Genomic DNA, 26,017 nt, shown 5'->3' on the forward strand with positions numbered 1-26,017 from the left:
ACGTAGCTTCGTAGACTTGCGGATATGTGCCCCCTGGTGGCATAAACTCATATGAACACTAGCATGGGAATTTTTCTGAATCCCCTGCATTCCATTCATTTCCCAGTTTTTACAGCCAGGGGTGGCTGCATTAGCAGGCTCTTGGTTGTAAAATTATTTAACCCCTTCAGATGGATTTACAGCGTGGGACATGACTGTACGGCGGACAGGTATGGGATATTGTTGCTTTTTTATTTTCCCTTTTTTTCAGAAGACAAGGGTCATCAGTTGGATTGAGCGTACAATAAAGATGTTAAAACCCCATGTGTATTTATTTCATTAAAATACTTTATTCATAATGTGTGTGTGATTTTTTTTAACCCTTTATTACTATTGGATTAATAATGGCTAGGTGTCTTATTGACATCTCTTCATTATTAACCAGGCTTAATGTCACCTTACATTAGCAAGGTGACATTAACCCTTTATTACTCCATATCCCACCGCTACAGGGAAGTGCGAAGAGAGAGGCTAAGTGCCAGAATAGGCGCATCTTACAGATGTGCCTTTTCTGGGGTGGCTGGGGGCAGATGTTTTTAGCCAGGGGGGGCAATAACCATGGTCCCTCTCTAGGCTATTAATATCTGCCCTCAGTCACTGGCTTTCCCACTCTGGCGGAGAAAATTGCGCGGGAGCCCACGCCAGTTTTTACCGTGATTTAACCCTTTATTTTAACACCTAGAGCGCCCAAATTTTGCACGCAGACACTTCTTACATTATTAGTGAGGAATATGTTAAAAAATAAGGGATATGAAATGGTTTACTGTATGTAAACCATGTCTCATATCCTGTCGGGTTTGATAAGGAGATAGCAAAAGCCGGCAATTGAATTACCGGCTTTTCTGCTATCTAGCTCTGTATTAAATATAAATATATATGTGTGTGTCAATGACATATATATATATATATATATATATATATATATCTACCTATTCTATGTGTAGACATTTATTTTAGCTATTGTATTCTAACCTGTGTGATTTTACTGTACACCGCACTGAGTTACAGGCTTTTCTATAGAACACCGGTGCATATTTCTCGCAAGTCACACTGATGGTCCGTGTGTAATCCGTATTTTTCTCGGTCCCATAGACTTTCATTGGCGGATTTTTTGCACAATACACTGACAAATGCAGCATGCTGCGATTTTCTCAGCCTGTAAAACACGGCCGAGAAATATACGGCAGATAGGAGCTGCCCCATAGAGAAACATTGGTTCGTGTTCACTGCATTGTTTTCGCACCTCTCATACATCCGTATTCCTCTCTAGTGTGACCCCGGCCTTACACTACATTACATACACATTTAGAGTATGTCCACACTGGGCATTTTTGCTGCATTTTTTAATGCAAATTTTCAGCTGCGTTTTACAGTACCAGCAAAGTCTATGAGATTTCAGAAATCTCAGGCACACAGCTTGCTTTTTTTGTCCTCAGTATTTTGTGCTTTACTTGGTTTTTGCAGAATAGAGAAGGTCAGTCCTTTCAGCGTTTTTTCACTCATTGAAAGTAATAGATGGTGAAAAAATGCAGGTATCTGGTTGTGCTGCGTTTTTTTTGTGCCAAAACCTTATAAAGTAGAATATAATCGTTTTTCTCACTAAGCGTTATCACTAGGGTTGAGCGAATTTTGCTTTTTTAGGGTCGAGTTGGGTTTTGTGAAACCCGACCTTCTCGAAAGTCGGATCGCGTGAAATCGGCCGATTCTACTGTAAAGTCGGGTTCCGGACCGGAACACGAAACCCAATGCAAGTCAATGTGTATTTTATTCTCTCTCTCTCTCTCTCTCTCCCCTCCGTGCAAAGCATGTGTTGTGTTTGACTGCGGAAATCACTGCAGCCCAAATGGTAATATGGCTCTATGACGCTGGCCGGAACCTATGTCATCACGCTGCCCACACTCCTTAATTGGCTGAAAAAATGGCGGGGAAGGCGTCATACAAAACGCGACTTTGGCGCCAAGATCGCCGACCACGTGGCCGATCCCACGCTGGAGTCGGGTCGGGTTTCACGAAACCCGACTTTGCCAAAAGTCGGCGACTTATGAAAATGAACGATCCGTTTCGCTCAACCCTAGTTATCACCATGCACAAGAGACAAATGTAGCATGACAAAAACTGCAGCAAAAAACGCATGAAAAAGCAATCAATAGCGTCATGTGTGAACATAGCCTTGGACAAGTTTAGAGCTGCAAACTGTTTCTGGGGATTGCTTCTTTTGAGCATCTCCTAAAGTTCACACTTTGTGGAGAAAGCATGAATATAAAAATGCAAATGAATAACACGTGGAGCTATAATATGACCGAGTTCAGGTCATTGATAAGAACACACAACTCTGGACCAGATGGCGCGGGATGCACATATTACATTTCTCAGCATGTTCTTTATATTGTGTGAATGTAAATGAGTGCTGAGAATCAGGTTTTCTGACCCCCATTTACATTGCACTGTACTATAGTATGTTGTAGAATTTGGGGATGGAATCCGCACTGAATCCGCAGCAAATACATAACATGTGAGCCTAGCCTAAAGGAGAATTCCAGGTCCATGGATCAAAGCCATCCAACTTCTTCCACATGCATAGGTAGGCGTTATATCACCAATAATATGTACATTTCTGCCTTTATTTACCATGCAAGGATTTTCTGCTGTCATTTGGATTTGTTCATCCTGGTTCTGTATCTGCTTTTCTCAGCAGATTATTTTCCTCTTCCTACGGCCAAGTGCACACGTTCAGTATTTGACATCAGTATTTGTAAGTCAAAACCAGGAGTGGGTGATAAATACAGAAGTGGTGCATATGTTTCTATTATACTTTTCCTCTGATTGTTCCTCTCCTGGTTTTCACGTACAAATACTGAGGTAAAATACTGACCAAATACTCAAGAAGTGCACGTAGCCTTATAAGAGGACGTCAGGTAGGTCTGGTGAGCTCCGATTGACACCTTTTCATTGGTGGGGGTCCAAATGGTCAAACATTATAAAGTATTTGAATAATTTACCAGTATTTATATGAGATAAAATACCTTTCCGTAATAAAGTGTACTTCATTTTTCCTAGTATATGGTCCCTACTGATTTTTTATAATTTAACCCCTTTACGATATCGGGCGTAAATGTATGCCGATGTCAGACTCCCTCCCTTTGATGTGGGCTCCGGCGCTGAGCCGACATCTTTCCTGGCACATGTCAGCTGTGGAATTGATATCCACCAGTGGCTGTTAACCCATTAAATGCTGCTATCAAACTCTGACATCGCCTTTTAACTCATGCTTCCGACAAGCATTCCGGAAATCCTGCCCATCGGTGACCCCGTCACGTGTTCGCGGGTCACCGATGGGTTGGAATGACAACCAGAAGTCTCCAGCAGACCTCTATGGTTGTCAATGCCGGATTGCTTTGAGCGCTGCCTGGTGGTCAGCGCTCATAGCAAGTGAGCAATTGTGCTACATACAGGCGATCTGATCATCGCCTGTATGTAGCTGAGCCAATCGGGTTGTAGCAGCTTCTAGTCTCCCATGGACACTATTAAAGCATGCCAAAAGTAAAAAAAAAAAGTTTTTAAAATATTTAAAAAAATTAAAAAAATATAAAAGTTCAAATCACCCCCTTTCACCCCATTGAAAATAAACCAATCAAACATACACACATTTGGTATCGCCGCGTTCAGAATCGCCCAATCTATCAAAATAAAAAAAGAACTAAGCTGTTTGATAAATGGCGTAACTAGAAAAAAAGTCAAAACACCAGAATTACATTTTTTTGGTCACCTCAACATTGCATTAGAATGAAAATACAGGCGATCAAAAGATTGTATATGCTCCAAAATTGTATCATTAAAAATGTTAGCTTGACATGCAAAAAATAAGCCCTCGCCCAACCCGAGATCACGAACAATGGAGACGCTGCAGGTCTCGGAAATTGGCTCAATTTTTTTTTTTTTATTAACTTTGGAACTATACATGTTTGGTGTCAATGAACTCATAATGACTTGGAGAATCATAATGGCAGGTCAGTGTTAACATTTAGTGAACATGGTAAAATAAAAAAAAAACAACAACTGTGGGATTGCACTTTTTTGCAATTTTACCACACCTGGAATTTTTTCCCATTTTTGAGTACACAACATGGTAAAACCAATGGTGTCATTCAAAAGTACAACTCGTGCCGCAAAAAAATAAGCCCTCACATGGCCATTTTGACCAAATGGGACAAAGGGGAACAAAAAATGAAAATCCAAAAACCAAAAATACATCTGGTCATTAAAGGGTTAATATATAGAAACTACCAAATAGGTACCTAGATCATGCTTTTAAAACCTGTAGCAGCTCGTAAAAGTGGCTCATAGGTTGTTAATAGAATTCAGTAATACATAATAACAGCATTGGGTAAATTGACTTGAAATTGCCAGGTCTGAACAGAGCTTTGTTTGTGCTGTTTTTTTTGGAGCGGAGCAATGTCAGCTTGTTACACTGCAGTTAGAATGTATTAACGTGCATTTGTCTCTTCCCATGAATTTTAATACAACGGCTGAAAACGGATGAAAATGCAAAAGATTAAAAAAATCTTATATTGAAATTGTAACTTCTGTGCTTTCTTCGCTTTGAGAACATATATTATGTATTTGTAATAAAGTTCAAATTCACGAACAAAATAAAAGAAAAGCAGCTGTAAAAAAAATACTTTTCTATAGACGCTCCCTACTGCATTATTCATTCGGAAACTAGTAGGTTGGTAAGGGTGATAAAGATTGTGCCTGGACATGAAAACACAGTGGTATGTGCTATAATCCATCCACTGTGAAAGCCGTCATTCAGATAGAAAGAGATTGCTTACCAGGGGTTCTTGTATCAGAGTAAATATTTTATACTCACACAGTATCTCTACTTTCCTGTCATTTGCCCGTCTAGATTGTCCAATTATGCCTTTTCTATCTGAGGAATGTGTGACTGGTTCTCAGCCATGTAGATCCTGACTCTCATGATATACGCATAAATGCCAATATGACTGCAGCAGTGAAAAAGGGGCACAAATGTAATATACTAGCTGAAGAGCCCGGCGTTGCCCGGGTACAGTAACTAACTGTGGTTCGTTATAACAAAATATAATTCCGGGTATATTCCCCGCTCGTATATTCCTCGCTCTTGTCTCTGATCCCGGGTATATTCCCCGCTTTCGTGTCTAATCCTGTATATATTCCCCGCTCTCGCCTTTTATCCCGGGTATATTACCCGTTGTCTTCTGTGATCCTCGGTATATTCCCGGCTTTTGTCTCTGTTCCTGGGTATATTCCCAGCTCTTGTCTCTGATCGCGGATATATTCCCCACTCTTGTCTGTGATCCACCTCTCTTCTCTAATCCTAGATATATTCCCTGCTCTCGTCTCTAATCCTGGGTATATTACCCGCTGTCTTCTCTGATCCTGGGTATATTCCTGGCTCTCATCTCTGATCCCAGATATATTGCCCGCTGTCATCAGGGAAAAACTACAACTCCTGACAACCCTCACGGCGGTCGCCATGTTGGTGGTACCGAGTGTGGATCGCCGATGATGTTGGTGTTCATGTCGCTGCTCTTCTCCAGCACAGACTGACAGCGGGGGCTCTGCCTTTGTGTGGTGGGTTTCTTCTTTCCTCCTTCCTGCCAGCCCGCCCAGCAGCTGGTGCACAGATCCAATCCCAGGTCCGGAGAGTTTCTGGTCTATATGTGGCAATCAGCACATAGGCGGCGGCGATCAGCGCAGACAAAGTGAAACTCCAGAGAGGGTTCCTCTCTTCCCTGGCTGAACTCTCAGGAGATGTGAGATCCAGGGCAGCTAAAGGACCTGTGATCATGGCACGACCATGTGACCGGTCACGTGCTTGGGAGGAGGAGTCAGATGCAGGGCTGTGCTGGTGCTGGAATAGAAGTGTCAGCTCATGTCACAGAGCAGGGTGTTATATCACATCACTGGGGGAAGTATACACTGTGTTCCAAATTATTATGCAAACTGGATTTAAGTGTCATAAAGATTTAATTGTTTTGTTTTTCAAATAAACTCGTCGATGGTATTGTGTCTCAGGGCTCAATGGATTACTGAAATCAATCTTAAACACATGTGATAATTAGTTTTCCAGGTGATTCTAATTAAAGGAAAACTACTTAAAAATGATGTTCCACATTATTAAGCAGGCCACAGGTTTCAAGCAATATGGGAACTAAAAAGGCTCTCTCTGCTGCTGAAAAGCGGTAACTAGTGCAATGCCTTGAACAAGGTATGAAAACATTAGATATTTCACGAAAACTTAAGAGTGATCATCATACTGTGAAGAGATTTGTGACTGAAACAGAGCACAGACAGAGTTCATGCAGATAAAGGCATAATGAGGAAGGTTTCTGCCAGACAAATTCATTGGATTAAAAGAGCAGCTGCCAAAATACCATTACAAAGCAGCAAACGGTTATTTGAAGCTGTTGGTGCCTCTGGAGTCCCTCGAACCTCAAGGTGTAGGATCCTTCAAAGGCTTGCTGTGGTATATAAACCTACCATGCAGCCACCCCTAAACAGTGTTCACAAGCAGAAACTGTTGCAGTGGGCCCAGACATACACGAAGACTAATTTTCAAACAGTCTTGTTTACTGATGAGTGTTGAGCAACCCTGGATGGTCCAGATGGATGGAGTAGTGGATGGTTGGTGGATGGCCACCATGTCCCAACAAGGCTGCGACGTCAGCAAGGAGGAGGAGGAGTCATGATTTGGGCCGGAATCATGGGGAAACAGCTGGTAGGGCCCTTTATGGTTCCTGAAGGTGTGAAATTGACCTCTGCAAAGTAAATAGAGTTTCTGACTGACAAATTTCTTCCATGGTATGAAAACCAGAAATGTGCCTTCAGGAGCAAAATCATCTTCATGCATGACAATGCACCATCTCATGCTGCAAAGAATACCTCTGAGTCATTGGCTGCTATGGGCATAAAAGGAGATAAACTCATGGTGTGGCCACCATCTTCCCCTGACCTCAACCCTATAGAGAACCTTTGGAGTATCATCAAGCAAAAGATCTATGAGGGTGGGAGGCAGTTTACATCAAAACAGCAGCTCTGGGAGGCTATTCTGACTTCATGCAAAGAAATACAAGCAGAAACTCTCCAAAAACTCACAAGTTCAATGGATGCAAGAATTGTGAAGGTGATATCAAAGAAGGGTTCCTATGTTAACATATAACTTGTCTTGGCTTGTTAGGATGTTTAAGAGTTAAATAGCTTTTTTGTTCAGTGAATGTGACCTCCTAATGCTGCAAATTCCACAAATGAGCATTTTCAGCTCTTTAAAACATATCAAATGTTTAGAAATTCTACTGTGCCTAATAATTTGGAACAGTGCATTTTGAGTTTTTATTCATTTTAGAGATTATACTGTTATCATTGGGAGGTTTCTTCAATAAAATTCGATGTATACTCTAACGGGTGATGACTTTTATTAGACTGACTGTCATTTGCACCGACCATTTAGGAAAATCCAAGAAAAATGTCATTTGCATAATCATTTTGAACGTGGTGTAGTAACCCTGTATACATGGGATCAGAGAGTCCCTGCAGCAGAGCTGTGTGTGCAATGTATGTGAGGCCAAGCTGTGTGTAACAACTGTTGTCGGGTGTTGCTGGAACAGGGGCTCTTTCCCTGTGTCTATGTGGAGTGGGTGGAGCTCTGTGGAATGGGCATGATTTGATATATATACATATACATACATTCATCTTTATATATATAGATTAAAGTACATGTAGAACATATCACACATCACATGATATACACCAGATCTACCTGCACTGCTGTCTTTATAATTAGCCTAGGATCTTTGTCAAGGCCTCTTCTCCTCTTTCTGTTCTCCATGCTAAGTATAGTACACACAGACACACAATGCAAAGATTGAGTCTACTTCTCCTCTTTTTATTTGGTTTCAAGTGTGACTTTCATATTGTCCACATCTGTTACTTGCCACAGGTGAGTTTGAACAAGCTTCACATGCTTGAAACAAAGTTGTTTACGCACATTTTTGGAAACGCGTCAAAATTTCTGTCCGGCCCATTTTTGAGGTTTCGTGTGAAATTATGTCCAGTTTGCCTTTTTTTTCTCTGTATTTTTGTATTGTTCCAATACACACAAAGGAAATAAATATGTGTATAACAAAATGTGTAATTGTAATAATTTTCCGAGAGAAATACTTTATTTTTTGGAACAATTTAAAAGGTGCTAACACTTTTGTCCATGACTGTATGTATATACAAAACCTTCTTCATAAGCTATAAATGAACCCTGGCAAAGATCCTAGACTAGTTGTAAAGACAGCAGTGCAGGTAGAGCCGGTTGCCTGCCATGGATTTCGTACCTGTCTAACATAAGAGGATTGCCTTGGTTTTGCTATAGCACTACAGGCACTACTTATTCACTGTGTGATGCATAAGAGGCATGACATATTGTTTTGGTTTGCCTGGATTTTTTCTTTAAAAAAAATATTACCTATAATTGTTGGGAGAATTGTGTTTTATCTTCTGAAGACTAGAGCTACATGATGACGATGGTCTGCATGAAATAAAGATCTCAGTGTTGTTCTGCATCATCGCACCTAGTGATTGTCAGCGATGTTGCATTGCCACCACACTACAAGTTGCATATGACTTTCTACGGGCGACTTGCCTGTAACCTCTCTGCTATTTGTGTTTTTACAGCCAAATTGCAGCTGTAATAAAAATTGCATAGTAGAAAGTTGCAGACAATTTGCAGTAATGTTTTTGGTCTAAGACTTCCTGTGGCATGACACCAAATAGCACTTGCCATGGGAGGGTTGTCCTGCCTGGAAGGGTTATCTGTGTCCGACAGATGCGAGTCTCACCAATGAGACCTGAAACAATCCTGAGAACAGGACCCCATTGTGCAACCTCAGGAATGAAGAAGTGGCTTGGCATGCTCGACTGTTATGGTTCTCAATGGCAAGAGAACATAGCCCAGCAAACATACGAACTAGCTCTTGGAAGGATGGAAACTAAACTGACCATGAACTAAACCTGCCGCACAACTAACAGTAGCCGGGTAGCGTAGCCTGCGTTTTATCCCTAGACGCCCAGCGCCGGCCGGAGGACTAACTAATCCTGGCAGAGGAAAATATAGTCCTGGCTCACCTCTAGAGAAATTTCCCCGAAAGGCAGACAGAGGCCCCCACACATATTGGCAGTGATTTTAGATGAAATGACAAACGTAGTATGAAAATAGGTTTAGCAAAATTGAGGTCCGCTTACTAGATAGCAGGAAGACAGAAAGGGCACTTTCATGGTCAGCTGAAAACCCTATCAAAATACCATCCTGAAATTACTTTAAGACTCTAGTATTAACTCATAACATCAGAGTGGCAATTTCAGATCACAAGAGCTTTCCAGACACAGAAACGAAACTACAGCTGTGAACTGGAACAAAATGCAAAAACAAACAAGGACTAAGTCCAACTTAGCTGGGAGTTGTCTAGCAGCAGGAACATGCACAGAAAGGCTTCTGATTACAATGTTGACCGGCATGGAAGTGACAGAGGAGCAAGGCTAAATAGCGACTCCCACATTCTGATGGAAACAGGTGAACAGAGAGGATGATGCACACCAGTTCAATTCCACCAGTGGCCACCGGGGGAGCCCAAAATCCAATTTCACAACAGTACCCCCCCCTCAAGGAGGGGGCACCGAACCCTCACCAGAACCACCAGGGCGATCAGGATGAGCCCTATGAAAGGCACGGACCAAATCGGAGGCATGAACATCAGAGGCAGTCACCCAAGAATTATCCTCCTGACCGTATCCCTTCCATTTGACCAGATACTGGAGTTTCCGTCTGGAAACACGGGAGTCCAAGATTTTTTCCACAACGTGCTCCAACTCGCCCTCAACCAACACCGGAGCAGGAGGCTCAACGGAAGGCACAACCGGTACCTCATACCTGCGCAATAATGACCGATGAAAAACATTATGAATAGAAAAAGATGCAGGGAGGTCCAAACGGAAGGACACAGGGTTAAGAATCTCCAATATCTTGTACGGGCCGATGAACCGAGGCTTAAACTTGGGAGAAGAAACCCTCATAGGGACAAAACGAGAAGACAACCACACCAAGTCCCCAACACAAAGCCGAGGTCCAACCCGACGCCGGCGGTTGGCAAAAAGCTGAGTCTTCTCCTGGGACAACTTCAAATTGTCCACTACCTGCCCCCAAATCTGATGCAACCTCTCCACCACAGCATCCACTCCAGGACAATCCGAAGATTCCACCTGACCAGAAGAAAATCGAGGATGAAACCCCGAATTACAGAAAAAGGGAGACACCAAGGTGGCAGAACTGGCCCGATTATTGAGGGCAAACTCCGCTAAAGGCAAAAAAGCAACCCAATCATCCTGATCTGCAGACACAAAACACCTCAAATATGTCTCCAAGGTCTGATTCGTCCGCTCGGTCTGGCCATTAGTCTGAGGATGGAAAGCAGACGAGAAAGACAAATCTATGCCCATCCTAGCACAGAATGCTCGCCAAAATCTAGACACGAATTGGGTACCTCTGTCAGAAACGATATTCTCCGGAATACCATGCAAACGGACCACATTTTGAAAAAACAGAGGAACCAACTCGGAAGAAGAAGGCAACTTAGGCAGGGGAACCAAATGGACCATCTTAGAGAAACGATCACACACCACCCAGATGACAGACATCTTCTGAGAAACAGGAAGATCCGAAATAAAATCCATCGAGATGTGCGTCCAGGGCCTCTTCGGGATAGGCAAGGGCAACAACAATCCACTAGCCCGAGAACAACAAGGCTTGGCCCGAGCACAAACGTCACAAGACTGCACGAAGCCTCGCACATCTCGAGACAGGGAAGGCCACCAGAAGGACCTTGCCACCAAATCCCTGGTACCAAAGATTCCAGGATGACCTGCCAACGCAGAAGAATGAACCTCAGATATGACTTTACTGGTCCAATCATCAGGAACAAACAGTCTACCAGGTGGGCAACGATCAGGTCTATCCGCCTGAAACTCCTGCAAGGCCCGCCGCAGGTCTGGAGAAACGGCAGACAATATCACTCCATCCTTAAGGATACCTGTAGGTTCAGAATTACCAGGGGAGTCAGGCTCAAAACTCCTAGAAAGGGCATCCGCCTTAACATTCTTAGAACCCGGCAGGTAGGACACCACAAAATTAAACCGAGAGAAAAACAACGACCAGCGCGCCTGTCTAGGATTCAGGCGTCTGGCGGACTCAAGATAAATTAGATTTTTGTGGTCAGTCAATACCACCACCTGATGTCTAGCCCCCTCAAGCCAATGACGCCACTCCTCAAAAGCCCACTTCATGGCCAAAAGCTCCCGATTCCCAACATCATAATTCCGCTCGGCGGGCGAAAATTTACGCGAGAAAAAAGCACAAGGTCTCATCACGGAGCAATCGGAACTTCTCTGCGACAAAACCGCCCCAGCTCCGATTTCAGAAGCGTCGACCTCAACCTGAAAAGGAAGAGCAACATCAGGCTGACGCAACACAGGGGCGGAAGAAAAGCGGCGCTTAAGCTCCCGAAAGGCCTCCACAGCAGCAGGGGACCAATCAGCAACATCAGCACCCTTCTTAGTCAAATCAGTCAATGGTTTAACAACATCAGAAAAACCAGCAATAAATCGACGATAAAAGTTAGCAAAGCCCAAAAATTTCTGAAGACTCTTAAGAGAAGAGGGTTGCGTCCAATCACAAATAGCCTGAACCTTGACAGGATCCATCTCGATGGAAGAGGGGGAAAAAATATATCCCAAAAAGGAAATCTTTTGAACCCCAAAAACGCACTTAGAACCCTTCACACACAAGGAATTAGACCGCAAAACCTGAAAAACCCTCCTGACCTGCTGGACATGAGAGTCCCAGTCATCCGAAAAAATCAAAATATCATCCAGATACACAATCATAAATTTATCCAAATAATCACGGAAAATGTCATGCATTAAGGACTGAAAGACTGAAGGGGCATTTGAAAGACCAAAAGGCATCACCAAATACTCAAAGTGGCCCTCGGGCGTATTAAATGCGGTTTTCCACTCATCCCCCTGCTTAATTCGCACCAAATTATACGCCCCACGAAGATCTATCTTAGAGAACCACTTGGCCCCCTTTATGCGAGCAAACAAATCAGTCAGCAGTGGCAACGGATATTGATATTTAACCGTGATTTTATTCAAAAGCCGATAATCAATGCACGGCCTCAAAGAGCCATCTTTCTTAGCCACAAAGAAAAAACCGGCTCCTAAGGGAGATGACGAAGGACGAATATGTCCCTTTTCCAAGGACTCCTTTATATATTCTCGCATAGCAGCATGTTCAGGCACAGACAGATTAAATAAACGACCCTTAGGGTATTTACTACCCGGAATCAAATCTATGGCACAATCGCACTCCCGGTGCGGAGGTAATGAACCAAGCTTAGGTTCTTCAAAAACGTCACGATATTCAGTCAAGAATTCAGGAATCTCAGAGGGAATAGATGATAAAATGGAAACCACAGGTACGTCCCCATGCGTCCCCTTACATCCCCAGCTTAACACAGACATAGCTTTCCAGTCAAGGACTGGGTTATGAGATTGCAGCCATGGCAATCCAAGCACCAACACATCATGTAGGTTATACAGCACAAGAAAGCGAATAATCTCCTGGTGATCCGGATTAATCCGCATAGTTACTTGTGTCCAGTATTGTGGTTTATTGCTAGCCAATGGGGTGGAGTCAATCCCCTTCAGGGGTATAGGAGTTTCAAGAGGCTCCAAATCATACCCACAGCGTTTGGCAAAGGACCAATCCATAAGACTCAAAGCGGCGCCAGAGTCGACATAGGCATCCGCGGTAATAGATGATAAAGAACAAATCAGGGTCACAGATAGAATAAACTTAGACTGTAAAGTGCCAATTGAAACAGACTTATCAAGCTTCTTAGTACGCTTAGAGCATGCTGATATAACATGAGTTGAATCACCGCAATAGAAGCACAACCCATTTTTTCGTCTAAAATTCTGCCGTTCACTTCTGGACAGAATTCTATCACATTGCATATTCTCTGGCGTCTTCTCAGTAGACACCGCCAAATGGTGCACAGGTTTGCGCTCCCGCAGACGCCTATCGATCTGGATAGCCATTGTCATGGACTCATTCAGACCCGCAGGCACAGGGAACCCCACCATAACATCCTTAATGGCATCAGAGAGACCCTCTCTGAAATTCGCCGCCAGGGCGCACTCATTCCACTGAGTAAGCACAGCCCATTTACGGAATTTCTGGCAGTATATTTCAGCTTCGTCTTGCCCCTGAGATAGGGACATCAAGGCCTTTTCCGCCTGAAGTTCTAACTGAGGTTCCTCATAAAGCAACCCCAAGGCCAGAAAAAACGCATCCACATTGAGCAACGCAGGATCCCCTGGAGCCAATGCAAAAGCCCAATCCTGAGGGTCGCCCCGGAGCAAAGAAATCACAATCCTGACCTGCTGAGCAGGATCTCCAGCAGAGCGAGATTTCAGGGACAAAAACAACTTGCAATTATTTTTGAAATTTTGAAAGCAAGATCTATTCCCCGAGAAAAATTCAGGCAAAGGAATTCTAGGTTCAGATATAGGAACATGAACAACAAAATCTTGTAAGTTTTGAACTTTCGTGGTGAGATTATTCAAACCTGCAGCTAAACTCTGAATATCCATTTTAAACAGGTGAACACAGAGCCATTCCAGGATTAGAAGGAGAGAGAGAGAGAAAGGCTGCAATATAGGCAGACTTGCAAGAGATTCAATTACAAGCACACTCAGAACTGAAAAAAAAAAAAAAAAATCTTCAGCAGACTTCTCTTTTCTCTCCTTTCTCTGTCAATTAATTTAACCCTTTTAGGGCCGGTCAAACTGTTATGGTTCTCAATGGCAAGAGAACATAGCCCAGCAAACATACGAACTAGCTCTTGGAAGGATGGAAACTAAACTGACCATGAACTAAACCTGCCGCACAACTAACAGTAGCCGGGTAGCGTAGCCTGCGTTTTATCCCTAGACGCCCAGCGCCGGCCGGAGGACTAACTAATCCTGGCAGAGGAAAATATAGTCCTGGCTCACCTCTAGAGAAATTTCCCCGAAAGGCAGACAGAGGCCCCCACAAATATTGGCGGTGATTTTAGATGAAATGACAAACGTAGTATGAAAATAGGTTTAGCAAAATTGAGGTCCGCTTACTAGATAGCAGGAAGACAGAAAGGGCACTTTCATGGTCAGCTGAAAACCCTATCAAAATACCATCCTGAAATTACTTTAAGACTCTAGTATTAACTCATAACATCAGAGTGGCAATTTCAGATCACAAGAGCTTTCCAGACACAGAAACGAAACTACAGCTGTGAACTGGAACAAAATGCAAAAACAAACAAGGACTAAGTCCAACTTAGCTGGGAGTTGTCTAGCAGCAGGAACATGCACAGAAAGGCTTCTGATTACAATGTTGACCGGCATGGAAGTGACAGAGGAGCAAGGCTAAATAGCGACTCCCACATTCTGATGGAAACAGGTGAACAGAGAGGATGATGCACACCAGTTCAATTCCACCAGTGGCCACCGGGGGAGCCCAAAATCCAATTTCACAACACTCGACATTCTCCATTTATTTCTACGGGAGCACTGTAGAGATTGTTGAGCACGCTCTGTCTGAGATGTCACCACTACAGTATCCTCTGGCAAAAATTTGCTATTCACTAAACGTTTATAGTAGCAGATTTCCTGCAATCAGTGATCAACTGGAAATATCGTAGATAACTGTTGGGTGAGCAGCCGCTGACTTTTATCTAATGTGTATAGGGGCCTAAACACCAAGCCCTTTAATAAAGGTTAGGAAGTCAATTCTCAGTTAGTGAAGTAGAGACATGTCAGAAAATTGCTTGCTACATGTCAAAGATCCTGGTTGTGAGACCTTTGCATGTGCCTGGAATTAAGATGCATTGGATGCTCCATTTAGGTTGCAGGTGAAACTCAATGCTTTCGCTACTCATCATGTAAAGATGGCAATGCTTTCTTTCATTGACACAGTATCTCAGTAGATATACAAGTGCTTCTCACAAAATTAGAATATCATCAAAAAGTTAATTTATTTCAGTTCTTCAATACAAAAAGTGAAACTCATAAATTATATAGAGTCATTACAAACAGAGTAATCTATTTCAAGTGTTTATTTCTGTTAATGTTGATGATTATGGCTTACAGACAATGATAGCGCAAAAGTCATTATGTCCGTAAATTAGAATAATTAACAAAGAGCACCTGCAAAGTCTTCCTAAGCATTTAAAAATGTACCTTAGTCTGTTTCAGTAGGCTCCACAATCATGGGGAAGACTGCTGACTTGACAGATGTCCAGAAGGCAGTCATTGACACACTCCACAAGGAGGGTAAGCCACAAAAGGTCATTGCTAAAGAAGCTGGCTGTTCACAGAGTGCTGTATCCAAGCATATTAATGGAAAGTTGAGTGAAAGTAAAAGTGTGGTAGAAAAAGGTGCAGAAGCAACCAAGATAACCGCAGCCTTGAAAGGATTGTTAAGAAAAGGCCATTCAAAAATTTTGGGGAGATTCACAAGGAGTGGACTACAGCTGGAGTCATTGCTTTAAGAGCCACCACACACAGATGTATCCAGGACATGGGCTACAAGTGTTGCATTCCTTGTGTCAAGCCATTCATGACCAATAGACAACACCAGAAGCTTCTTACCTGGGCCAAGGAGAAAAAGAACTGGACTGTTGCTCAGTGGTCCAAGGTGTTGTTTCAGATGAAAGTAAATTTTGCATTTCATTTGGAAATCAAGGTCCCAGAGTCTGGAGGAAGGGTGGAGAGGCACAATCCAAGCTGCTTGAGGTCTAGTGTGAAGTTTCCACAATCAGTGATGGTTTGGGGAGCAACGTCATCTGCTGGTGTAGGTCCACTGTGTTTTATCAAGACCAAAGTCAGCGCAGCCATCTTCCAGGAAATTTTAGAACACTTCATGCTTCCCTCTACCGACAAGCTTTTTCGGAGATGGAAATTTCATTCTCCAGTAGGACTTGGCACCTGTCCACACTACCAAAAGTGCCAGTACCTGGTTTAAAAACAACAGTATCTCTGTACTTGATTGGACAGCAAACTCGCCTGACCTTAACGCCATAGAAAATCTATAGGGTATTGTAAAGAGGAAGATGAGATACCAGACCCAGCAATGCAGACGAGCAGAAGGCTGTTATCAAGGCAACCTGGGCTTCCATAACACCTCAGCAGTGTCGCAGGCTGATCGTCTCCATGCCACACCACACATTGATGCAGTAACTGATGCAACAGGAGCCCCGACCAAGTATTGAGTGCATTTACTGAAAATACATTTCAGTAGGCCAACATTTAAGATTTTAAAATCATTTTTCAAGCTGATGTTAGAAAGTATTCTAATTTACTGAGATAATGACTTCTGGGCTTTCATTGGCTGTAAGCCATAATCATCGACATTAACAGAAATAAACACTTGAAATAGATCACTCTGTGTGTAATGACTATATAATATATGAGTTTCACTTTTTGCATTGAAGAACTGAAATAAAAGTAATTTTGTGAGAAGCACCTGTATATAAAGGTCCTGTGTGTGTGCTTTTTGTATTCGTTATGACCTGCGCTCATGGCTCCTGTGTCACAGTAGGATCCCCGCTCACTTGATCCGGTGCTGCAGCACCCAGCTGTCCCCCAATATCAGCTCCTGTTTGTGAATGTCAATCCTTCTGTTACTATGTAGAATATGCCTTCTACAATAAAATATTATTGTTTTACTTGACAATTAATAGGTGGTTCCTAACAAGCAAATTTGTATCTTTTTCAAATTTGGGTTTAAGGTATTTTTTTTAAATATCTTCATAGTAAATTTCTGTAAATGACGGCAGTGCCGGATCTGTCACTTGACGGACACCAGCGGCACCTGACGAACCTTATTGACTCTAATAGGGAACATCGGGTTTTCATCACATCCGGCATGCAACACACAACTCGAAAGAATCTGCAATGAAGTCTTCTAACGGAGATGTGAACGTAGCCCTACACATCCAGTGGTAAAAGTGCCTTGTAGCACGTATCTTTGTTCGACATGCTTCTACCTCTCCCTGGATAAGATGATTAGTCAGCAGTAATAGGAATATTAGTGCGCTCACATGAAGACTTGCTTATCGTTCTTGCATCATGCTAGCGTAGCCTCATTTTCGTGGATAAGAGGTGTTTATTTGCTTTGATAATGCAGACATTTCCTACTGCAGATCTGTACGCTTCTGCACAGTGGGATCACAGGGTAAATGAAAGCAGATATTGTACATGGTGGTGGCTGATCCGACTAGCAGTAAGACCCTGCAGGCTGCGGCAATGCCTTGCACAGAACAGTGCGGGCTCTGCATATACTAGAAGGGAAGGAAGTCATTAGTGTAGAGGAGTACATTTTGTTGCTGTTGCAGGATTTCCTTCCAGCATTTCCCAAGTAAAATTCCCTGGTTTTTTTTGGTGGATTTGTTTTTGTTTCTGTTTTCAATGTCTTAAGGCGCGTGAATTGTTCACGCAGAACCTTTCCTGAAACATTCTACAAATTGAAGCCGTCAGCGGAGCCAGATTTTCTTTTCCTCTTATGGAACTGTATCCTGGAATGTACTTTTTTTGGGGGAAAGATGCAAGGAGACGGCTGGCAACCTCCGCCTGTAGCTGCAGAGGATAGTGGATTTTAAGGGCGAGAAAGCCGAAAGGTATTCGCACCATGACAAAATCCGATCTGTGCCGTGCGGCGTGAGCGGACAGGACACTTCCACATCTCGGATTGCAGATGTGACCATTTACCACAAAAGAGAATTGACTAAATCTGAGCTTGAAAGAAAAAAACCTTTTCCGACACATTCTTCTGTACATTTTTCATCACTCAATGATGCATTGGATTTTCAATCTCACTCCAAATTCTTTTACTCCTGATAACGGATTTTGCTGACATTTTATTTCCATTTCATTTTATTTATTATCTTTTTTTACATATTTTTTTTTCTTGTTGGATTTGGTAACACGGAGCCGAAATCAAAATCTGTTTTCCGACACTTTATTTTTTCTCGGGATTATGTTCCAAAAAAAAGTGAATATGCAACATATTTAAAGGGGCAGGAAGCATGACTATCAGCAGCTGTACAATTCCCACGTTTACAAGTATCTCTCACATCTCTTGATGCTCAACCTTTTTCCGTCCAAATATGATGAAATGGCAGCCCAGGAAGAAGGTAAGGAGACGGAATGAAGACTGTTCAGTTCTAGATACTTGTCACATATTCATTACTAATTCTTCCATTGCAGCACTGAGCCCCACAGTTAACTTTTCTGCATTTTTCATGTCGCCGCTGGTATTATGCGCGTTGGCAGGGCAATTGAAATCTGTGCTGGTGGAATTTTCAGCGTAATATCGGTGTAATCCATGTAATGCTCAGGGGTTGGGAAGGGGCGTCCAACTGCTGTTTCTACAAAAGGGATCTCGCAGTAAGGAGACCTAATCAGGGACGGATTACATGTCATTCTTCCTGGCATTGGATTCTTCTTTGTCACTGTAAATTACAGAAGAGAAAACTTCGAGAGAGACTCAATCAGTATCATTGTACAGCAGGGGCAAAATCCCTTTTTCTGTCCACCGGACGGGAAATGATACCTTACCCTGTTATTTGCTTACGCATCTCAGCGAGAACAGCGCTGCTTTCTTGAGACCCCACTGTGTCTTATGCAATGTGGAGACCCTTCCCATTGTGCAGTAATCCTGATGACTTTTGTGAAACAATTGCTCTTGTGTATACTGATTTATTTCAACGGCTCTATACATTAGGGCAAAGACACAGTGACCCAGTGCTAAAGTGTTTATTAACTCTTTGAAAGGCGAGAGCTGAAGCAGTTAATGTGTCTCTTTCTTGGAGAGTTTCTCTCGGGGCCCACTGGGGGGCGAGCAGCAGATGTAACAATGGAACATATGTTTTCTTAATAGATCTAAAGCAAATAGTAGCATGACTAACACTTTTGGCTTACATAGCAGCGCTGGAAAAAAGGTTAAATGTCTGCTTGAAAGATTCGTACTTTGTTAAGCGTATGCCGTGTTATGATACTTTGAAACCCGCTATGTGAGCGATGCAAAACCAATCAGCGGCCCTTGTTCTTTAGAAATGGTCTTTTCTACAGTGGAAAGATATAGTATATCCAGGCTGACCACAAATACAGCTTGTAAATGATGGAATAGCCCTTGGCTCATACTGCTGACTCGAGGTGTACTGCAGAACAGCATTTTGCAATAAAGCCCCCCGACCTCAGGAGGCCCGTTCATTCTCCTCCGGAAAATCTGCTCGGAAAAAATAATATTAATTAGAGTCATTTTCTGTTCAAGGGTTAGGAAAAGTCTATCACGTATTGTCCTCTTCTGTGTTAATTAGGGATTCTAAGAAGAAAGAGACGGAGCTTTCACTGCCGTGGTTTATCACCTGATAGTCCACTCTGTAGCTTGTTGCTACTCTTCATTGTGAAAGGTGTCCTATGATTACAACCGTCCTACACTATTACCTTTTGTGTCTGATGAATGGTATTTCAAATGACATTTGCATATTTTTCAGTAATGCAGTACAACCATTCTTAATTGCCTTATGAATTAGTAATTCTGTATGTAAGGAATGAATGAGGCTCCGTGTATACTATTATATTTCCAACAGCTCCATTGTATCCCATGGTAGATACATGACTACCACTATCTCCATCTAGTTAGCGGGGTTTCTGGGGATAAGAGCTTTCTTTCAGGTACAACAACAAAGTTTACTTGCTGTTGTACAATAAAGTTGCATTATTTTTGTATTCTGCATTACCATTTTCATGTGTGTCTATGACAATACCTTGGGTTTAGTTTATAACATTTTGTAATAAGTGTTACAAAGAATTAAGTGGATTTTTCTTATCCAGAGTGGTTTCTTGACTACTTCAAGAAATTTGGAATATTTGCTACAGTGTATGTATGTAGCCAACTTCTTAATTTCCTGTCATCACATTTGTCATCTATAGTCTATAGATATCCTTGTCTGATAACTGTGGGTTCAGCTGGTAGGATCCTTACTAAGAATGGGGCTCCCATGCCTGACTACTTCTCCATTTACTTCTATGGACCTAACAGAAATTGCCCAGTACAGCGCTCTGCTATCTCCATTAGTCCCCAGTACAGCGCTCTGCTATCTCCATTAGTCCCCAGTACAGCGCTCTGCTATCTCCATTAGTCCCCAGTACAGCGCTCTGCTATCTCCATTAGTCCCCAGTACAGCGCTCTGCTATCTCCATTAGTCTCATATCCAGTGAATAGTGCATTTGTCCTGCATAGACACTACTACTACATTCATACAGGGGACTCAGGGACCCCAAATCTCAATAGTGATCCAAGGCAAACCTCAGTAATCGATGAGCACTGAGTGTCCTGTAATAGACCAGTCACTGCACATAGGCTACCACTGTTCTCGGCAGCGCGAGTCCTGGTTACACAGTCAGACCTCAGTAATCGATGAGCACTGAGTGTCCTGTAATAGACCAGTCACTGCACATAGGCTACCATTGTTCTCGGCAGCGCGAGTCCTGGTTACACAGGCAGACCTCAGTAATCGATGAGCACTGAGTGTCCTGTAATTGACCAGTCACTGCACATAGGCTACCATTGTTCTCGGCAGTGCGAGTCCTGGTTACACAGGCATACCTCAATAAATAATGAGCACTGAGCGTCCTGTAATAGACCAGTCACTGCACATAGGCTACCATTGTTCTCAGCAGTGTGAGTCCTGGTTACACAGGCATACCTCAGTAATCGATGAGCACTGAGTGTCCTGTAATAGACCAGTCACTGCACATAGGCTACCATTGTTCTTGGCAGTGTGAGTCCTGGTTACGCAGGCATACCTCAGTAATCGATGAGCACTGTGTCCTGTAATAGACCAGTCACTGCACATAGGCTACCATTGTTCTTGGCAGTGTGAGTCCTGGTTACACAGGCATACCTCAATAAATAATGAGCACTGAGCTTCCTGTAATAGACCAGTCACTGCACATAGGCTACCATTGTTCTCAGCAGTGTGAGTCCTGGTTACACAGGCATACCTCAGTAATCGATGAGCACTGAGTGTCCTGTAATAGACCAGTCACTGCACATAGGCTACCATTGTTCTCGGCAGTGCGAGTCCTGGTTACACAGGCATACCTCAATAAATAATGAGCACTGAGCGTCCTGTAATAGACCAGTCACTGCACATAGGCTACCATTGTTCTCAGCAGTGTGAGTCCTGGTTACACAGGCATACCTCAGTAATCGATGAGCACTGAGTGTCCTGTAATAGACCAGTCACTGCACATAGGCTACCATTGTTCTTGGCAGTGTGAGTCCTGGTTACACAGGCAGACCTCAGTAATCGATGAGCACTGAGTGTCCTGTAATTGACCAGTCACTGCACATAGGCTACCATTGTTCTCGGCAGTGCGAGTCCTGGTTACACAGGCATACCTCAATAAATAATGAGCACTGAGCGTCCTGTAATAGACCAGTCACTGCACATAGGCTACCATTGTTCTCAGCAGTGTGAGTCCTGGTTACACAGGCATACCTCAGTAATCGATGAGCACTGAGTGTCCTGTAATAGACCAGTCACTGCACATAGGCTACCATTGTTCTCGGCAGTGCGAGTCCTGGTTACACAGGCATACCTCAATAAATAATGAGCACTGAGCGTCCTGTAATAGACCAGTCACTGCACATAGGCTACCATTGTTCTTGGCAGTGTGAGTCCTGGTTACGCAGGCATACCTCAGTAATCGATGAGCACTGTGTCCTGTAATAGACCAGTCACTGCACATAGGCTACCATTGTTCTTGGCAGTGTGAGTCCTGGTTACACAGGCATACCTCAATAAATAATGAGCACTGAGCTTCCTGTAATAGACCAGTCACTGTACATAGGCTACCATTGTTCTCGGCAGTGTGAGTCCTGGTTACACAGGCATACCTCAGTAATCGATGAGCACTGAGTGTCCTGTAATAGATCAGTCACTGCACATAGGCTACCATTGTTCTCGGCAGTGTGAGTCCTGGTTACAAAGGACTATGCACCACAGAGAACAATGTTCTTTTGCACTTCCCAAAAGATCATTTAACCCGATGACTGATCATTTTGCTCGTTCTTCATCAAGCGATCGGCAGCTTGTTTATTCTGAATGATTCTCATGAAAAGCGCATTCTTGAGAACGCTCGTTTACAATTATCTTTTTATGTAAATGCAGCTTTAGGTTGTGTTCACACACAGCAGCCACTCTGCGGCAAAAAAATGCATCAGCCCTGTGTCGCTGTGGTCTTCTCACTACTTCTCTGCACAGTAACTTAATTTTGCAGGGAAACCACTGTTTCACCTCTAAAACTGCTCAGCTCATCGGAATGGCTTCCAGATTGTTCAAGAAAACGTCCATTTCACCTGCACAATCTAGTGATCCTACAGGGGGTCTAGTGATCCTACAGGAGTCTAGTGATCCTACAGGGGTCTAGTGATCCTACAGGGGTCTAGTGATCCTACTGGGGTCTAGTGATCCTACAGGGGGTCTAGTGATCCTACAGGAGTCTAGTGATCCTACAGGGGTCTAGTGATCCTACTGGGGTCTAGTGATCCTAATGGAGTCTAGTGATCCTACAGGGTCTAGTGATCCTACAGGGTCTAGTGATCCTACAGTGTCTAGTGATCCTACAGGGGTCTAGTGATCCTACAGGGGTCTAGTGATCCTACTGGGGTCTAGTGATCCTACTGGGGTCTAGTGATCCTACAGGGGAGATATGACAAGACTGCAAAGATACAGGACTACCTCAGTCTTCGTCTGCATTGTAATAGCATACCAGAACCGATAATATAGAATGACCATATTTCAAAGGAAAAACTCAATACAATTATAAAATATACATAAGAAAACCTAGAGCTTTTGAATCCCAAAGTATAACAGAAGATAGTATATTTAGAAAAAAATAAATCACTACTGTCAAGCAAATAACCATCAAAATAACTTTTATTAATACTACAAAATACAAACTAAACAAAATAGTGCATACAGTAAAATACAATACAAAAAGAGTTACTGGATGGGTCTAGTAAATGATGATGCAAACTGGCATGGGTAGGCAATCAGTATAAGGGGAGGCACTCAGCAATATATAAAGTATATATCCAGCAACCATATGTTGTAAGCTGGATGACACAATATTACATACATATATAGAAAAAGAGAGAGTAGCCACATATAACCCCAATATAGATGGGCAGGACAAACACCATGGATCATGGGAACCAATGTGCTAAGATATATGCCATGTGGCAAAAATACCAAGTACCCATGAATCCAGGAATAAAGTGCAAATAGTGCATATATATCACAGCATGTCTTACCCATAGACGCCAAACACCCACCGCACAGATACCCCACTTATGTATATTTCGTCTGCATTGTGCCTGCCATATGTGAACGCAGCCATTAGGTCAAACTTATGAGTTGTTGCCTCTTTTCTGATGTCAGTCGTAGGGTTGTCTTGCTATAACTAAAATACATAACAATTAACTAAAATACCCAAAATTTAAATACACAAATGCCAATTAGCTATCATCGGGCTAGTAAAACATCAGCATTGGCATGGATAGTAGCTTGGGTTTCTGCCTTGACCCAGCAGGGCTGTAGCACAATAGTTACATTTACTGTGTCCTCATACACATGGACATACCATTGTTTTAGGTGACTTGGTGGCTTGGTGGTATCCTGTGGCTTATTGTCTGCAGAAACTGTAATGATATCCAACTTTCTGGATTAGTTGCACATATGGCAGTTATTCTCAGTAGTATAACTTCCATTGCACCTGCATGTGCACACCACACATTGTCTGTCTGCTGTGGCGTGCCAGACATAAATGCATACATATTCATGGTATAATGATCTGAGCTTATGTATCCTCATGTTTCAGCAGTGAGATAGAGTGAATACTTGTGCATTATTAAAGCTGAGGCTGTTTCTGCAGAGAACTGTTTATAGAGATCCCTCACAACGGAGGCTTTGTGTCTGACTGCAGCCGGTAATGAAGATGAAGAAGCCCTGAATGACAGCTAGTTAAATAACCCATAACGGGAGAGAATATAGCAGGAACTTCAGAACTTCTTATTGTCAGTACAAGAACTCCATATTAGGCCTCGTTCACACCACTGTATTTTCGGTCCGAGTGCTGACTGTGAAAAAAAGAACCGCTCTTGGAACAATGTTATCCAATGGGGCAGTGCAGATGGGCAATTTTTTTTCACTCACTGAATCTGTATGTGAAAAAATGGCAGCGTGCACTAGTTTGGAGGAGATTCACCCATTGAAGTCTATGGAAGTGTGAAAAACATCGAGTGCCAGACCCAGCATCCAGTTTTTACAGATACATTACCGTTGTGTAACATAGAAAACTGTAAATAGGTTTGTAAATGATTAATGTAAAATGGATTACATACGGGCAGCACACGGATGATAAGTGAGAAAAAATTTGTCCTACTTTTCTGGATGAAACTCTGAGCGATTTTTTATACGCTTGTGTGAACCTGCCCTTACAGCACAGAGCTGGAGCTATGCGGTAGTCTGTGCTGTTACATAAGCTCTTCCATTGTGCTTTCTGAAAGACCCTGCTTGTTGTTATGTAGATAACCTGTAGGACTCGGAGGTAGGAATACTGTTTCCTCCAGTCCTCCCTTCTCCATCCATCTCATATCATATACTACACATGGTCTTCTTCTAGGGTCTTGCGTGCACAGGACGAGCTTTTTCTGGTATCCCGAAATTAGAGATTGGTAACTTTAAGGGTATGTTCACACATAGCAGATTTGCTGTTTGCTTATATCCGCAGTATAATACAATAGGGATTGGTATAAGTATCAGATTTCATCAAATTGCCCAGAATTCTTCAAGGATTATCTGGAAAGAGTACAATCTGCGTGTAACACATCACCATGTTACTGCAGCAACGTGTGAATGTATATGTACGTAATTTATCAGGTTCCCATGTTCTGTTCCCCTTCTCCAGATGGATCATCTTCTAGATGTCTGTTCTTCTCTAGACAGACTGTGCTCGTGGCCAGGACCGCAGTGTCCCCATCTCCACGCTTTATCTAGGACAAAGTCTTTTCCGAGCTTTTTGCCATCACTTCCTGATCCATGCATATTCATCATTGTGAAGTGCCACGTGTCTGTGTTATTGCTGCTGCCGCAGAAAGGCTGAGGTTACCCTCTATCTACCAAGGGCTTTGGGCATTAACTCTTTCTTTCCGACACGTCTCCTAATTAATTGTTTGTTTTGCTGGTAATTAAAGCATTTTCTCATAGCTGGTCTTAGACTTATAATGTAATATTACATATCTAGGGGTATATGATAATGCACAGCCGCTAACCTGCTACAATAATGCGATAAAACCAATAACCGCAATATGCAATGTAAATTCCTCGTCAATCACCGTGAAGCCTGTATGGCATATACATGTTACACCGAGCCAGGCCATGCAGGGTTTCCAGAACAGATCGACACCGACAGCAATCGCGAAAAGATCCTCCTTTTCTGTCCAGGCTTCTGTACTAATATTGCCATTATGTAATCACTGGGGAGCAATGGTTGACATAGAAACGACAAACCCTGGTTAAGCTGCAGTGCTATTAAAAAAAGAAGGTGCTTAGGGGAAATTCACACAGTCCGTACACCTGAGTCCATGGAAATAATGTGATAATCAAGGGTCACAGCTCGGTGCTGCATACTTGGAAATTGAAAAAGAAAAAAATCTTGAAAATGTACGGTAGTTCATTTACATCTTTTGTTTTCTTCTTTTTTTTTTTTACACTTTATCTAA

At 42.8% G+C, this 26,017-nt stretch overlaps 1 protein-coding gene across 3 annotated transcripts in view; it reads left to right on the top strand.

The window, feature by feature from the left end:
- TTC28 (tetratricopeptide repeat domain 28) overlaps window positions 1–26,017 on the top strand; it is an 806,054-nt gene that overhangs the window by 231,575 nt on the left and 548,462 nt on the right. The window contains exon 1 of one of the 3 annotated variants that reach the window (XM_077295135.1): window positions 17,386–18,356. The exons of the other annotated variants lie outside the window; for them this stretch is intronic. Within the exon in view, the coding sequence (XP_077151250.1) occupies window positions 18,330–18,356 (27 nt within the window). The 5' untranslated portion in view covers window positions 17,386–18,329. Of the gene's footprint in view, window positions 1–17,385; window positions 18,357–26,017 lie in introns of those variants that run through there. 3 annotated transcript variants of the gene reach the window in all.

Source organism: Ranitomeya variabilis, chromosome 1 (assembly GCF_051348905.1).
Source record: "Ranitomeya variabilis isolate aRanVar5 chromosome 1, aRanVar5.hap1, whole genome shotgun sequence".
Lineage (NCBI taxonomy): Eukaryota > Metazoa > Chordata > Amphibia > Anura > Dendrobatidae > Ranitomeya > Ranitomeya variabilis.